The sequence below is a fragment of the Kickxella alabastrina genome (genome assembly GCF_025024165.1).
Source record: "Kickxella alabastrina strain RSA 675 chromosome Unknown BX661scaffold_11, whole genome shotgun sequence".
Lineage (NCBI taxonomy): Eukaryota > Fungi > Kickxellomycota > Kickxellomycetes > Kickxellales > Kickxellaceae > Kickxella > Kickxella alabastrina.
The window spans coordinates 224,229-241,401 of NW_026251482.1; the positions used below are offsets into that span (position 1 = coordinate 224,229).

General features: G+C 47.4%; 5 protein-coding genes across 5 annotated transcripts; 2 read left to right on the plus strand and 3 right to left on the minus strand.

Moving 5' to 3' along the window:
* Positions 1-3,916: 3,916 nt before the first annotated feature.
* BX661DRAFT_182437 (uncharacterized protein) lies at positions 3,917-5,192 on the minus strand (the record flags this gene model as incomplete). The annotated part of the gene is made up of 4 exons (XM_051535974.1): positions 5,099-5,192; positions 5,041-5,060; positions 4,101-4,915; positions 3,917-3,946 (listed from the first exon to the last, which is right to left on the minus strand). Exons 1-4 carry the CDS (start codon positions 5,173-5,175, stop codon positions 3,917-3,919), a joined length of 942 nt encoding a protein of 313 aa, XP_051391641.1. The 5' UTR covers positions 5,176-5,192.
* A 5,983-nt stretch (positions 5,193-11,175) lies between these two features.
* BX661DRAFT_182443 (uncharacterized protein) lies at positions 11,176-11,912 on the minus strand. The gene has a single exon (XM_051535975.1). The coding sequence runs from the start codon at positions 11,882-11,884 to the stop codon at positions 11,210-11,212; it is 675 nt and encodes a 224-aa protein (XP_051391642.1). The 5' UTR covers positions 11,885-11,912; the 3' UTR covers positions 11,176-11,209.
* A 1,150-nt stretch (positions 11,913-13,062) lies between these two features.
* BX661DRAFT_182458 (uncharacterized protein) lies at positions 13,063-14,126 on the minus strand (the record flags this gene model as incomplete). The annotated part of the gene is made up of 3 exons (XM_051535976.1): positions 13,063-13,292; positions 13,373-13,722; positions 13,856-14,126. The coding sequence occupies 3 exons, from the start codon at positions 14,124-14,126 to the stop codon at positions 13,269-13,271; spliced, it is 645 nt and encodes a 214-aa protein (XP_051391643.1). The 3' UTR covers positions 13,063-13,268.
* An 858-nt stretch (positions 14,127-14,984) lies between these two features.
* BX661DRAFT_182459 (uncharacterized protein) lies at positions 14,985-15,738 on the plus strand (the record flags this gene model as incomplete). Its single annotated transcript, XM_051535977.1, has 2 exons — positions 14,985-15,255; positions 15,389-15,738. Coding segments are annotated over 2 exons (621 nt in total), but the record flags the coding sequence as incomplete, so codon positions are not given.
* Positions 15,739-15,885: 147 nt separating this feature from the next.
* On the plus strand, positions 15,886-16,164 carry BX661DRAFT_182461 (uncharacterized protein). The gene has a single exon (XM_051535978.1). The coding sequence runs from the start codon at positions 15,941-15,943 to the stop codon at positions 16,112-16,114; it is 174 nt and encodes a 57-aa protein (XP_051391645.1). The 5' UTR covers positions 15,886-15,940; the 3' UTR covers positions 16,115-16,164.
* Positions 16,165-17,173: the final 1,009 nt, after the last annotated feature.

A 17,173-nucleotide genomic window follows, 5' to 3' on the forward strand; every position in this document is an offset into this window, starting at 1 on the left:
TTCTTAGGAAGTGGACCACAAGGCTCCTGGACTGTTCCGGATTTGGAGGCATCTGTATGCCCGATCTATCTCTGTTGCCCAGCATATCGACGCCAAAAATCTCGAGAGCAGAATATACGACTGCATTTCCCTGGTTGCTACACAACAAAGCAAGCGCTACTCTTTTGCCCAAGAACGCAAGGGACACTGCCTTGAGTGATGCTGCGTTGCGCTGGACGCATTCGACTACCCACGTGTGCCCGGTGTTGTGTTTATACGTGAGGTGGGTTATGCCTGAAAAGCCGAGCGGGTCGATAACAGTAGGAAGATTGGTGCTCCCGCTCTCCAAAAATGAAACTCTCTTTAGGCCATGATACACCTCCCGTCACGTTGCTCATAAGCTGCCAAATCCCCTGTCCGTCTGCTGGAAGACAAAATTGGGCCATGAAATGCTGATATTCTGAATATCTGGAACCATCTGCCTGATTTTAAGTAAAAGGCGAGAGACATTTCGCACGCAGTCAGCTAGCTCAATATTTTTGTAGTTCAAGGCACTAAAGATAAAGTCGTTAATGTCGATTATAAGCGTGTGCGCAGCTGGAAAATTGGCATTGGCAAATGGAGAGTCCAAAAGCCTGGCAAGCGCAGCGCTCTCCGTAGGGGTACCCAGTTGTTGGCTTAGACTTTAACGGTTTTCACAAGATGGCTTGTAGGAAAGCCTAGATGTCCAAGGCATTTTGACCAGCCGGGACATTTATAAAAAGGGATATCGCACAGATTAAACGACAGATGGAGCATGTTGCAGGTCCTTGTCACAAAAGCAGAGCGCCAGCTGTGGCTGCTGTGGATAATAGCCGTTGCCAGCAGTCTGTTGATTTGGCGGCAGTGTGAGTTGTCGTTCAGATAGTAGTTAATAATTGACTCGACGATATGCCACGACTGATTTTGAAAGATTGAAGGTAGTGGCATCTTGGAACCAAAAAAAGAAAAGTCAGGTGATACAGTGGATATATGAAGCGTACCGAATATTTGCTGTAAATACAAATAAAAATAAAAAGACTATTTTTAACATGGCCCGCAAAGCGCCTCTTCCTTTTTGGGTCGGATTATTTGTTTTGGTCTTTTTCTCCCACAGGTCAATTCAAACAAATATACAATGTATGGTTAATTTCCACATCATTCCACAACAATCCTATTTGTACGATTGACAAAAATCAACATGAAATTTCCTTTATCGGCCCTAATCGTACCATTACTTGTAAATCTCGAATAAAAATGTACTGTTTTGGCAGCCAGCAGCCGCAGCCACAGCACCTGAGGATTTATTTTTGCTACGAGTTAGAAAAAAAGCACACGCGCATTCAAAACGAACATGAAATGTTGTGACCACTCTTTTTTGCCAACATCACAAAGTTTTTTCTTTTTGCTTCTTATACATTATGTTCATAGTGTGGGGAGGTGAGGTCTATGAATTTGTGGACGTTCCAAAAATGGGTTTAGCAGTATTGTATTTGAATTAATGAGTGGGTCTTGCGCTGTGCTTGCTGATAAAACCGCATCTTAAAGCTGTTAAGCAGTAAACCAAAAATATTTGTTATCTAGAATATTTTATAAATGCTGGTTGGGAAAATAAATAAATAAATTACAATTGCACGTGGAATATATTGGATTAATAATAGATTAAAAAAATTTGGTGCTAAAAAGTAAATATTTGCCATTTAAATTATCAAAATTAGACTTTTTAAAGACAGAAACTTGTGAGCAGTCGTATTTCCATTGTAATACTTCCACCCAAAATAATGATTGATAATTGAGTAAAATTCACATGGAATATTTGATCAGAAATATTTCTGAAACATATTTGTTGCTTGGAAAGCGGACAGTCAATGGCTCGATCGTTGATTGTCACTTTTTATTGGTATTAGGCCTAGTTTTTGTATTTGAAAAAGGTTTACATATTCTCAACGACCAAGCAAGGGAAAAAAAGTGATTTAAAATAAAAAGCAATTACACGAAAATGAAATAAAAGAGTCACTATTCTATCTCTCATCATTTGTATTTTTATTATTTAAACATGTTATAGAGAAAAAAGCCAATATTCACAGGTATTCAACTTTATACTCAGCCATAATTTTTTATATTCAAAATGTTTTTTATTGTAACTGGCAATCAATTATCCACAGAATCCTTGTCAAAACCCGTGCTAAAACCCGTGCCAAAATTTTCGGGGACACCCCCAACAGACAAGATGGAATATTTTTGTGGTATCAACGGATGCAGAACCCAGTTTGAAAGCTCCCAAGCCAGCAGTAAATGCCCCGGACTCACAAATGGGGTAATTAAACTTGAAGGACACGATATATGTCACAGTTGAGGCACATATATTTTACTATTAATGAATTGACAATTAATAGAAATATAGTTGATATTTATATGAAAATCAAAATGACAATGACTAATATAATGTAAAATATAATAAAATGATAAGAATGACTAAGCATCTGTGTTTGACTCGCTGCTCCAGTTCCTGCCTTGATCAACAATTCTCGACAAATCAGCGACATCCTCCAAAATGGCCAACAGCTCCTTAGCAATAGTTGGTGCCATGTCAGCACGCACTTCAAACGGATCAATTATTGGAATGTTATAACTCTCGCATTCAACCGGCAATGCGGATTTGGATATGGAGAAATGAACCAGGTGTGACTTTCGAGGCGGATGATTCGCAGTTGCCATGGTTAGAAGGTTGTTTCATATTTGCGCCCCTGCCATCCTCGCTGCATCCTGCATTGTCGATTAGAGCATCGCGCATCATACTCAACAACCTGCAAGAACATTGATACAATGCACCCTACTATCAAACTGGTTGAGGATAGATTTAAAACTGGAACTGCTGCCCAAATTGTCGCGCTTATTACTGGCAATGTCCTCAATGTTGTGCCGCCAACCCAATACTTGATTTTAGCATCTCGGCCATTTGCGCCTTTAAAGCCATATGTCCCAATCCAAATTAAGACATAAATCAGCGTCTCCCAGTCGTCGAGCTCGGTGCGTGGGAGTTGGCTTCTCTCTAAGGCGTGAATGCACATAAACGGGAGAGTACCTGTGCGCTCATCATGTGGAGTATGAGGGCCCTTTAAAGAATTGACCGCATGATCAAAGTCAACCAGCATACCCTTGACGGTTCCATCATTCATGCGCCGGAACAGGATGTTCCCTGGCATAACATCGCGGTGCAGGATGTGGCAATGCTCGACAATAGCGCGGTGAGCACGCATGGCGTCGGCAACGACAATGATGAGTTCTGGCACAGACTTGAGCATATTAAGCGGCTTTCCAATTGGCGACATGGCAACACGCCTGTGTACACGGAGTTGTGGCTTGTGCTCCTGCTCTTTTTTGTTGCCAACTGCTAAATTGGAAAAAAGATCGCCAAGAATACTGAGGGTCGTGTCCTCAGTAAATGTGTTGTCGCTGTCCTGCTGAAGGCGCACTAGACCGCCACATTTGAGTTCTGGGTATGTGCCTGCAAGCTCCTGATAATGTTTCAGCGTCTGGGTGATGTCGTGCAGATGAGCAACCTCATTGCGCGGATCCACACCTCCAACCCCCACAGACTCTAGCCATGCATCCTTAATTAGGGTGTCGCAATCCTCCATCTTGATGCAACTCCTTTCAGTCGGCTTGACCTCTGTTGCTATAAAGCACCGTGTGTGCCGCCCAAACATCCGATCAGCAGTCAAAAGGATGGTGCTGCTGTAAAACACCTCCCCAGTAGACCCCAGTGAAACAGTATCGATGCTGCTGCTGCTGCTGTTATCTGTGTCGCCTATAGAACCGCCAGACACTGTTATCTCCCAGCAGCCAAGGTTATTTAAATACCTCACTGAAGAATCATATCCGAGCTGATCCTCGCTGCAGAAAGACCAGTTGACAGTCAGCCCAACGAATGCACCACGGCCTGCCTCTGTATGCACATCCATTTCTGGAGAGGTCGCTACAAAATTTGGACCAAAAAAATGGGTCTGCACAAAGCTGCCACAAATTGTCAGCCCCCAAGCAAAACGACGATTGTGCTGGGTGCGAAAAAGGTTGCGGGTGTAGCGGAATAATTGCTGTACAGCATCAACCTTGTCGCCTTTCGTGCTTCCCTGCTTCACTTCGATAACTAAGAATAGTTTTGAGTACCATATTACTATGGCCTCATCGAGAGTGGCAACCTTTTCCTTCTGCCAACTGAAGGTGCGGCCAACAGATGCACTGCCTATGCTCTTCGTCTCCAAGCCAATGTCGATCCTTTCGTCCGACTGTGAATCCTCGCACATTTTGTCTGTCGAGTGACAAGGCAAAATCTTTCTGAGTGGTACTGGCCGTGCCTTCTCCCCAAGAGAACAGGTATCCAGTGCGTGGCTGACCAACCCGACAAACACAAAAAAGGCAATAACTGGTGGATAGAATTGTCTTTCGGTGGACAACCTATCTGCCGAGTTGTGTGTGCTGGTCCACAATGAGAACTTGTTGCTGGCCAAGCGCAGTTCAGATGCAAGGTTTTTGATAGCTGTTTTCTTTGAGCGTGTCGAGCGGCTGGAATGGATTGAGTCGGCCATGATAATCTGTTCAAGCATAGCTGCATCGTCGGCTAGTATGTGGTTGGAGCTGGACGCAAACATCTCGACGCCCTTGTGGATAACCTTTGAAACATTGGCCGCGCGCTCCCTGCGATCCGCAGCCTTGGGCTCAGCCAGCTCAAGCACGCCTGCTTGTGGTTTGCTAATGTAGTGTTCCCACTCGCGTGCGGCCTCGTCCTTTACCGAATCGCTATGCTCTTTGGGCGTTTGTATCCATGTGGAAATCGTGCATGCAGAAGCAACACTGGGCTGTATCAGAGTATTTGTGCGTGCTCTGCCAGTGGGGTGGGCTGCTCCCTCTGCTGAGTCTACATAACGCTCAACATTTTTATGTAATAATTTATAATTTTATTTGAGTGTAAATATATTGAGTAATTAAATATTATAAAATGAACTTTCAAAATTATTATTATAGTATTGGTAAACTACTTACATGGCGATGCAGGTTTTACACTTTTTTCTTTAGGCGATCTCGCATCTCTTTGTGGCACCAGTGCAAGTTGGTGGTGACGATTTGGGCGTCCTCAGGAGGCTCAGTGGCCTTTCTCTTTCGTCTGGATTCAGGCATAACCAAAGGGGTGAAAAATGAAGCAGAAAACCAAATAAAAATATGGCAGTATAAAATATGAATAAACGGCTGAAGAAAATTGAGCAAATTGAAAACTTGTAAGCTGTGAACAGCTTCTCTTCGTAGCAAAATATGCTAATGTATAGTGTTAGACATTGTTTACATTGTACTTGTCATAAATAATAGACAAATTTACCAAGTTTCCGGATAAAAACAATGTGAATTATCGATATTCAAATTCAAACTTTTGTCTGTCATTGGTAATGTCAGGAGAGCGTGGTTGCCAGACAAATATAAAGAAAGCTGGGTGCACAATGTGATAGAGTATGCAAGCTTTATCCGCACTACTTGGTAAGTAATTTTGCATTGACCGGATTGGCAACATTATTTGAAACCCATTTCAAATCAAGGCATAACAATTTCATGTATGTGCAGTTGGCTATAACTAGTTACAAATAATTAACAAACCCGTTTCAACACCATTATCAAGTAACCCTGTATATAAGATGTAATATTGTCTGTAAAGATAATGCCACAACATATGCATACACAAACTATGTGGTGCCCAACACACATTTCAAGCCACTATCTTCCCTTTTCAAGAATCAAGATCGCCATCATGGCCACTATACACATTTCTGTTATTGCTGGCTGACATCAAGGAATACCATGATGTTTACAGCGCTGCCCACACAGCGCTGCCCCCTTTTTCAGTTAAGTAAGTAATTTTTAAGACTTGAATATATCGATTTAGACCCACATTTTTATAGAGCACGACATATTTTTTTTTGTGAGGTGTAAAAACCAATTTTATTTTATTTTATTTCAAAACTTGCAAGTTTATATTTCGGCAGACGTGCCACTCATCATCTATAAAGAAAACAACAACAGAAACTATGGCACTTAGACGCCGCTCTCCAGGACTCCCCTACAACCTGGGCCTGGAAGACAACTTTACTGCATTTACCGTCTTTGAGGATCCGATACTTCAAGGGAATTATGATGCGTACAACGACGAAGATATTTACCGCGTAATGGACAACTTCCTTCAGGTATGGTGGAGACGTGTTCAGCGAACCAGGCTGGTCGAGAGCCTGATGCAAACCAACCCAGACGAGATTGCAGACCTAATGGACTGTTTTACGACGACGATTAGGTCGCGCGAGAAGGTTGAGGAGCAAGTGGAAATTTACCTTAACTACAAGAAAGTACACCCATTGTTCCTCCCTAGTGAACCAAGCCATAGCAGCCTCTCCACTGAGTCAGCACTCCCTCGAAGCCAACCTAAGATTGTGTTCCCCACATTTGGTGTGAATGACAAGTCGATGATGGAGCTTGCCGATTTCCTTGTGCATTTCGAAAATGCGCTCAATGCCATTAAGATGGGCCCTGGAGAATGGGGTGGGCACTTTATGGTTAATGTCGGCGGTGAACTGCTTGAATTCTTCACCGACCACTGTAGCAAGATCGATGACTGGGACATAGCCCGTGGTAAGATAGAAGCACACTACCTGGGTATTCAGTATCGCGCCAGGCAGGCACGCCAGCTCAGCGAACTGACGATTGATGAGGGTGAAACGCCCCTCCAGTGCATGAAGCGCCAGCTGGTACTACACCGCCGCTTCATGGCAAAGGGTTCCGAGGTTGAATTTATGTTTTGGACGATGCTGGGGAAACTGCCCGCCGAGGTTCAGGACTATGTCGAACTTCACCTGCCAGAGGTGGAGTACACACCAAGAGACCTTCTGTCTTTCCTTGAGTCTGCACGAGTGGCACACATGCCCTACACCAAGACTGCTAACCGAGCTAGTGGTGCAGTAGGCCGGGCCAGTAATGGCAATAATGCCAGCAAGAGCAAGGAGGCAACCAACAAATGGTGTGAATTCCATCGCTCACATACACACAATTCCACTGATTGCAATGCTCAGAAGCAGCAAGTAGCGACAGTGTCGACAACCAAGCCCACGATGGGTGGAGCCATGACTAACGGCTCAACAAGTGTGACCTGCTTCAAGTGTCACCAGGTCGGACATTTTGCATCCAGATGCCCGACGAAAGTGCAGTCAGCCAATGTCAGGTTGACGCATGTAACCGGGGCTAATCAGCCACCGGTGGACGCCGATCCACCTCTAGCACCGTTGTACATCGACGGGCAGGTCGCGATGGCGTTGATTGACAGTGGGGCTGACACAGTGCTCCTCTGCCAAGAGTTTGTAGCACACCATGGGATCGCAACCCTACCAGCCATGCTACAGGTCACCGGTTTTGGCGAGAAGCCATCCCTGGTCGACAGGATGACGGTGCCACTGCGCCTGCAGTGTGGCCAAATGGATGAGATGGTTTCATGCTTTGTTGCCCCTTCAAGCGCGAAATACCAGATCACCATTGGACGCCCGCTGTTTGCACGGATTGGTATACAGTTGGCCAATGTGCCTTTCAAGCTCGTTGACGCCTTTGCACCAACAGTGATTATGGAGACGCCAATACCATCACTCATACACGATGAGTGCGACACCACTTTTGACGGTCCACGTGCAAAATTAATGACTGTAATTGAGCCGCTGCTTGCTGCAAATCAAGCTACTCCGGCAGACGCAGCCTGTCCAGTTCCAGAGGCACTTGTGCGCCTGCCCACACAGCCGGGGAAGACTGTATTCAAACGACAGTACCCTTTGGCCAATGCAGCGCGCCCTGTTGTTGACGCACAGATCACTGAGTGGCTCGAGACGGGCACTATTGAGACTGCGCCAATGCTGTCGGTGTTCAACACACCGATGTTCCCAATTCCGAAGAAAGATGCCAGCGGTAATAAAACACTCCATCGAATTTGCCATGATTTTAGGCAGCTGAATGCTATATTGGAGCCAGATCTTTATCCCATCCCGCTGATCAGCGACATCTTTGCCGCGCTTGCAGGTGCAACCGTCTTTTCGACAATCGACCTCAAGTCAGCATTCCACCGGTTTCCCATAGCGCCAGAGGACCAGTACAAAACGGCGTTTACATGGAATAACACACAGTATGTGTTCCGCCGGGCACCATTTGGTCTGAAGACACTGCCATCAGTTTTCCAACGTGTGATGCAGCAACTCTTTGGGCGCATGCCATTCGCGCTCTGCTACATCGACGACATTGTCATCTACTCACGGTCAGTTGAGGAGCACAGAAAGCATGTTGTGCAGGTGCTGCAAATTCTCACGGCAAACTGCCTTGTTGTGAATCCTGGCAAGTGTCATTTTATGTCAGCACGTATTCGGCTGTTGGGTTTCATGATCACACCAAGCGGCAAACAAATGGATCCAGAGCGCCTAGTGCAGGTGGAATCATGGACCATCCCACACACGATTAAGGAGCTTCAGCATATCCTGGGTGTTGCAAACTATCTGCGCGAGCATATACCAATTATGTCCATGGTCACAGCACCACTCGATGCACTTCGCAATGCAGACAACCTCACTGCAGCCTGGACGGATAGGCACACAGAAGCACTAGGTGATCTGCAACAGGCCATTGCACATGCGCTTTCACTGTCATTCCCTAATGATGATCTGCCTTTCCAAGTGGCAACAGATGCGTCCAACACTGGCATTGGTGCAGTGCTCTACCAGGTGGATGCAAATGGTGTTCATCATTATCTCTCATGTGTCTCACGTTCGCTCAACCGCGCTGAGCGTAATTATTCGGCTACCAAGCGCGAGCTGCTGGGAATTGTCTATGCACTACGCAGCTTCCATCAATACCTTTACGGTCGGCACTTCACGCTTTTTACAGACCACAAGGCGCTGACCTACATGCACTCCCAGGATCATCTGAATGCCATGTTGATCGGCTGGTTTGAGGAGCTTTCATCCTACGATTTTGCAGTTGTGCATCGCCCAGGAGTTGACAACATCCTCCCTGACCATCTCTCTCGTGTGTACAATGCACTTGTGGGGGGTGAAGACATGCCGGTTGCAGCCGCGCATGCCTTGCAAGTATTAATCGATGACCCCACCCAGCGCATCAACCTGGTCAAGAAGCAACACCTGCAGGGGCACTTTGGCATTAAAGCTGTCGCAGGCGCATTACATGCTGCTGGTCATACTTGGCCAGGTATGCGCAGGGATATTGCCAACTACATTGCCACTTGTGTTGTCTGTCAGCGGCACAACAACACACCAGTTGTGCACCATCAACTGCAGACCATTTCGTCGGATACACCATTCCAACATGTTGCTGTCGACCTGGCAGGACCATTCCCGACATCCAGCAATGGCAACAATTACCTACATGTGTTGATTGACATTCACACACGATTTGTGTATTTAGAGGCTATCCCAGACAAGCAAGCTAAGACCATTGCAGCACTCTGGACGCGCATTTTCGGCAATTTTGGCTTCCCCAAGATCATTCAGTCAGACAATGGTGGCGAGTTTGTTAACCGAATTGCCAAGCACCTTACACAAGCATTTGGCATCGACCATCGTCTGATTACAGCATACCATCCACGTGCCAATGGTGCTGCTGAGCGTACAGTGCAGACGGCCAGCCAGGTTATCAGCAAGCTAGTGGCAGGACGCAAGGCGACATGGGACCGCTGTGTTCCTTTCGCACAATATGCAATGAACACCAAGATTTCTGCACGTCATGGTTTTACGCCTTTCTTTGCCATGTTTGGGCGTGAGCCAAACATGCTTGCCGACCACACTGATGAAGAGCTGCTGGATGTGGAGGCAACCACTGAACAGATCGAGCAGCTACGTGAACGTGCACTCAGCATGCGAGGCACTCTCTTTACAACAGTGGCACAGCGCACAGCTGTTACCAATGACAAGCAAACTGCACGATTCAAGAACAGGCACAAGATAATGGAGTTTGAGGTTGGAGCAGCAGTCCTTATCCGCGGCGAGCGCATGCACAAACTTGAGGCCAAGCATACTGGTCCTTACTGCATTGTCGCTATAATAGCACCTGGCACCTACAAATTGGAGGATATGACACGTGAACCACTGCCGCGCAATTATACGACGTCACAGCTTATTCCTCTTGCATCAGCACCCGACTTTGATGAGACTCACGCCGAGGTGTTAGCCATCACCAGGCACAAGAACACACGTGGTGGTATCCGCTACTTAGTTGACTGGCTTGATGGCGACAGCACCTGGGAGCCGACAAGCAACTTTGACTCACTGGATCTGATTCAGGAGTACTGGGACAAGATTAGCGACCAGTCTCGTAGGGAGTGATGTGGTGCCCAACACACATTTCAAGCCACTATCTTCCCTTTTCAAGAATCAAGATCGCCATCATGGCCACTATACACATTTCTGTTATTGCTGGCTGACATCAAGGAATACCATGATGTTTACAGCGCTGCCCACACAGCGCTGCCCCCTTTTTCAGTTAAGTAAGTAATTTTTAAGACTTGAATATATCGATTTAGACCCACATTTTTATAGAGCACGACAAACTAAATCTACCTGCACCGTATGTTAAAAGCAATATAATGTCCGTATATTTGCGTATAATGTAGTCGAAAATAATATTATTAAAATTCCTGATTATGTAGTGCCTGGGTGTTGATGTACTGAATAAGTTGAACTGTTGAATAGTGTAAAAATAAAAAGGGTTTGAGGGGGAATGTCTGGTGTGGAATTAAAAATTAACGCCGCGTCTGTGTGGCGCTGTAAAGGCCTTTGTTGACATTTGATGTGAGCAATACATATTAAAAATAAACACTGCGGCAACACTAACACTATTAGTAATGTTGTCACATCAAGACGGCAAGAGAAATCAAAAATGTGACTTGGGCACCACAGATTATGTATCTAGTTATTCAAAACTGAAAACATGACGGATAACCACAAATTTCAACATTCATACAGCTGTAGCTATTATTTTCTCAAATATATAGCTTATTGCACTCACTATTAAATATGCTATGCTTCATATGTACACGTTTCAATTTAGCATTAATATTTGAATGCAAACAATTTATAATTAATATGTAAAAAATATATTCCAAAATTAGCTTCCCTAAAAATAAACAAATGAACTAGTTTGTTGTGTTTGTCTCGTTGCTTTCAGTTTCTGTCTTGTTCAACAATTCTTGGCAATACTCAGCAATATTCTCCAAAATGGCCAGCAGCTCTTTGGCAATAGTTGGTGCCATGTCAGCGCGCGCTTTAAACGGATCAATCATTGGACTGTTCATAGCATCTCGCCATTCAACCCACAATGCGAATTTGGATAATGGAGAAAGTAAGCCAGGCGTGGCTTTTGAGACAGATGATTTACAGTTGCCATGGTCAAAAAGGTGTTTCATATTTGCGCCCCTACCGTCTTCACTGCATCCTGCATTGTCGATTAGAATATTGCGCATCATACTCAACAACCCTGCAAGAACATTGGTATGATCCACCCTACTATCAAACTGGTTGAGAATAGATTTAAACATGGAACTGCAGTCCAAATTGTCGCGCTTGTAGCTGGCAATGTCCTTCAATATTGTGCCGTTAACCCAATATTTGATTTTAACACTTGCAATCCTTCTGTGCCCACCTGCATCGCTGTCATGTTTGGGTGTGCCATTGAGTCCAAATGTTCCAAGCCACACCAGGACATAAATCAGCGCCTCCCAGTCGTCGAGCTCGGTGCGCTTGTTGCTGTTGCCCTCGAGGTTGTTCACGCTCATGAAATTCAGTGTGCCGATATGCTCGTTTTTCGGCATCGCATCCAGATTCTCGCAGTTGATCGCATGGTCAAAATCAATCAACATGCCCTTGACAGTGCCATCCATCATACGCCGGAAAAGAAAGTTGCCTGCTGAGATATCACGGTGCAATATATTGCAGTGCTCGGCAATGGCGCGGTGGGCGCGCATAGCATCGGCAACAGCAATGATCAGCTCGGGAACGGACTGGAGCCTATCAAGTGGCATGCCAATCGGCGACGTGGCAATGCGCTTGTGTGCACAAAATGGCAGCTTCCGAATCTTCTCGCCGACTGTGACATTGTCAAATAGGTCCCCAAGAATGCTGCGCGTCGTGTCCTCAGTACATGTATTGCTGCTGCAACTCTGGAATTTAATGCGACCGCCAGCTTCGAGGACTGGGTATGTGCCCGCAAGCTCTGGATAGCGCTCGAGTGTCCGGGTGATCTTGCGCAGATGGGCAACCTCGTCGCGCACGTCATTGATACCACTTCCATCAGCCACCTCGGTCCAAGCGTCCTTGATAAAAACGGTGCAGTCCTTGCTTCTGATGCGATTGTCTCTGGTTGGCTTCTTATCCGTTGCTAAAAAGCACCGCGTGAGCCGCCCAAACAAATGACTAGCCTCAGTTAATATGTGGCTACTGTAGAATGTGCGTTCAGTAGATCCAATAGATCCATAAAAACTGGCATTGCCACTGCTGCTGTCCGTGCTGTCAGCACTGTCCATGGTGGCTGTGCCAGGAACCGTAATCTCCCAACAGTCGAGGTCATGCAAGTGCTTAATGCTTGGGTCGAAACCCAGCCGGTGGTCCTCGCTAAAGGACAAATTAACAAACAGCTTGATGACCTCGCCGCGGCCCGCCTCGGTGCAAATGTCCATGGCTTCAGAGACCAGAACAAAGTTGCATCCAAACAAGTATGCCCGGACAGAGCTGCCGCAAATAGTCAGGCCCCACACAAAGCGCCGGTTGGGTTGCGCGCGATAAATGCGGCGACAGTGCTTAGACAGCTGCAACGCGGCATCGTCCACGTCACCCGACGACAAGCCTTGCCCGACCTCGATGGCGGCAAACAGACCGGCGTACCACTCGTCGTTGTTGTCGATTGCGTCTATATTGCCGTCCAACGTTGCCTCGGAGCTGTCGGTCGTAGCGACAGTGGCCAGCGTAGAGTCGATTCCCAAGCCAATCCGACCAGTGGTCTGGTGGGTGCACTCTTCCCCAGTATCTGTAGTGCTGACTGGCGCAGTGGACGGAATGAGCACCCGGCGTGGCTCGGGGCGTCCTTGCTCTCCTTTGGCATGCTGATGCAGCCCCTGAATAATACGAGATACAAACGAGGTAAATGACTCGGCACCCTTGCTTACGTCGCCACTGCTGCTGCTGCTTCCGTTGTGGTCGCTAGGTGTGTGTGCGCCTGTCCACCTGGAAAGCGCATCGTAGTCCTGCCTGAGCCTGCTCGCCAAATAATCAATGGCGGCGTAGTTCGAGCGAGCTAGCCTAACGGGCCAGACCGAGTCGGCGTTGATGAGCTCTTCCATAATAGCCAAGTCGCCACCCAGCGTGTGCTTGGAGCCAGATGAAAGCTGCTCCATGGCCCGGTAAACAATATCAGCAACCGTGGCCGCCCTCTGCTTGTATTCTGCAGCCACTGGTGCTGCCAGTTCGACGACGCTGGGATGTGGTCCGCTGAGGTGTCGCTTTAACTCGCGCATAGCCGGCTCCATACGCTCAAACATCTTTTGTCTTTCCGACGAGCTGGGCTTGGTATCAACGTGGCCGTTGCTGGGACAAGGGCCGGGTGCTGTGTCGGCCTGCTCGTCACCAGCTGGACTGCCTTCTTTTGTGTTGCTGCCTACAAAACAATTTCGGAATAATAAAATGCTGTTAGTATGTTGTGAGCGCACCAAAGCACCTTACGCTGGCCGCAAGGATATGTGTCGGCATACGCAACTGTCTGCAAATAAAACAAACAAACAAACACTTACTATCAGACGGCGTAATAGGCACAGGCTGGGCTTTGTTCTGGCGCGGGGCTGCTTTCTTCTTGTACACGCGTTTTCTGTTGTTTTGCAGCTGCGCGGCGTTGGCAGCAGTATCCGCGTTTTTCCTTGCTCTCTTGCCTGACGGTGCCTGCTTGGAGGCCGCGGCTGCCTTTCTCTTTGTGTTTGTTGGCTGAGAAGCGTTCATCTGTCGCTTCTGCCGCTTTGCGGTAACCGGCTGCGCACAGTCGTTTTGACGGACTCTCTTTGTCGGCATGTTTAGAATATAAGTGTGAATTAAACAAGGTGATGCTGGTTTGCAAAGCGTGTAACTATTGAAAATATATCAAAATAATTTGAACGGAGAAGAAAAAGGAAAAAAAGAGAAGCAGTTATGTGCGTGATGATTTGCAATAACAAAATACACACACAATCAATGGTAAATATTTTAATCTTTGCGTTCCGCAACACTAATTTAGGACAGCCGCCTCAACTACCGCGCACATCGGCAAAGCACTCAAACCAATACAATAAGAGGAAGGCCACAGAAGGCTTTTGGCGACCATATATCTACACGGCAACTCGCTGCGTTTTTGACTCGTACGGCAGGCAGAAGGACCAGCCACAGCAGATATAATAAGCTGCTTGCAATACAACTGCTTGCAAAATCCAAAAAGAATAATAGGTGTAAATAAAAGACAAGCGCTGAATATTCGTTTGCCAAATGTAAACAAAAACCAAAATATTTACCATTTTTGACACAGTACCTTGGTGCGATTCTTATTATAAAACCCAATAAAACATTAAACGAGTAATCCACAATAATTCCCTTGCAATGGGCGGCGGAGCTGTGTTTATAACTATCGAGGGGACAGTGGTGGTGGTTTCCGAATGTAAGGGATTGTGTCTTGCGCGGTAGTTGAGGCGGCTGTCCTAAATTAGTGTTGCGGAACGCAAAGATTAAAATATTTACCATTGATTGTGTGTGTATTTTGTTATTGCAAATCATCACGCACATAACTGCTTCTCTTTTTTTCCTTTTTCTTCTCCGTTCAAATTATTTTGATATATTTTCAATAGTTACACGCTTTGCAAACCAGCATCACCTTGTTTAATTCACACTTATATTCTAAACATGCCGACAAAGAGAGTCCGTCAAAACGACTGTGCGCAGCCGGTTACCGCAAAGCGGCAGAAGCGACAGATGAACGCTTCTCAGCCAACAAACACAAAGAGAAAGGCAGCCGCGGCCTCCAAGCAGGCACCGTCAGGCAAGAGAGCAAGGAAAAACGCGGATACTGCTGCCAACGCCGCGCAGCTGCAAAACAACAGAAAACGCGTGTACAAGAAGAAAGCAGCCCCGCGCCAGAACAAAGCCCAGCCTGTGCCTATTACGCCGTCTGATAGTAAGTGTTTGTTTGTTTGTTTTATTTGCAGACAGTTGCGTATGCCGACACATATCCTTGCGGCCAGCGTAAGGTGCTTTGGTGCGCTCACAACATACTAACAGCATTTTATTATTCCGAAATTGTTTTGTAGGCAGCAACACAAAAGAAGGCAGTCCAGCTGGTGACGAGCAGGCCGACACAGCACCCGGCCCTTGTCCCAGCAACGGCCACGTTGATACCAAGCCCAGCTCGTCGGAAAGACAAAAGATGTTTGAGCGTATGGAGCCGGCTATGCGCGAGTTAAAGCGACACCTCAGCGGACCACATCCCAGCGTCGTCGAACTGGCAGCACCAGTGGCTGCAGAATACAAGCAGAGGGCGGCCACGGTTGCTGATATTGTTTACCGGGCCATGGAGCAGCTTTCATCTGGCTCCAAGCACACGCCGGGTGGCGACTTGGCTATTATGGAAGAGCTCATCAACGCCGACTCGGTCTGGCCCGTTAGGCTAGCTCGCTCGAACTACGCCGCCATTGATTATTTGGCGAGCAGGCTCAGGCAGGACTACGATGCGCTTTCCAGGTGGACAGGCGCACACACACCTAGCGACCACAACGGAAGCAGCAGCAGCAGTGGCGACGTAAGCAAGGGTGCCGAGTCATTTATCTCGTTTGTATCTCGTATTATTCAGGGGCTGCATCAGCATGCCAAAGGAGAGCAAGGACGCCCCGAGCCACGCCGGGTGCTCATTCCGTCCACTGCGCCAGTCAGCACTACAGATACTGTGGAAGAGTGCACCCACCAGACCACTGGTCGGATTGGCTTGGGAATCGACTCTACGCTGGCCACTGTCGCTACGACCGACAGCTCCGAGGTAACGTTGGACGGCAATATAGACGCAATCGACAACAACGACGAGTGGTACGCCGGTCTGTTTGCCGCCATCGAGGTCGGGCAAGGCTTGTCGTCGGTGACGTGGACGATGCCGCGTTGCAGCTGTCTAAGCACTGTCGCCGCATTTATCGCGCGCAGCCCAACCGGCGCTTTGTGTGGGGCCTGACTATTTGCGGCAGCTCTGTCCGGGCATACTTGTTTGGATGCAACTTTGTTCTGGTCTCTGAAGCCATGGACATTTGCACCGAGGCGGGCCGCGGCGAGGTCATCAAGCTGTTTGTTAATTTGTCCTTTAGCGAGGACCACCGGCTGGGTTTCGACCCAAGCATTAAGCACTTGCATGACCTCGACTGTTGGGAGATTACGGTTCCTGGCACAGCCACCATGGACAGTGCTGACAGCACGGACAGCAGCAGTGGCAATGCCAGTTTTTATGGATCTATTGGATCTACTGAACGCACATTCTACAGTAGCCACATATTAACTGAGGCTAGTCATTTGTTTGGGCGGCTCACGCGGTGCTTTTAGCAACGGATAAGAAGCCAACCAGAGACAATCGCATCAGAAGCAAGGACTGCACCGTTTTTATCAAGGACGCTTGGACCGAGGTGGCTGATGGAAGTGGTATCAATGACGTGCGCGACGAGGTTGCCCATCTGCGCAAGATCACCCGGACACTCGAGCGCTATCCAGAGCTTGCGGGCACATACCCAGTCCTCGAAGCTGGCGGTCGCATTAAATTCCAGAGTTGCAGCAGCAATACATGTACTGAGGACACGACGCGCAGCATTCTTGGGGACCTATTTGACAATGTCACAGTCGGCGAGAAGATTCGGAAGCTGCCATTTTGTGCACACAAGCGCATTGCCACGTCGCCGATTGGCATGCCACTTGATAGGCTCCAGTCCGTTCCCGAGCTGATCATGCTGTTGCCGATGCTATGCGCGCCCACCGCGCCATTGCCGAGCACTGCAATATATTGCACCGTGATATCTCAGCAGGCAACTTTCTTTTCCGGCGTATGATGGATGGCACTGTCAAGG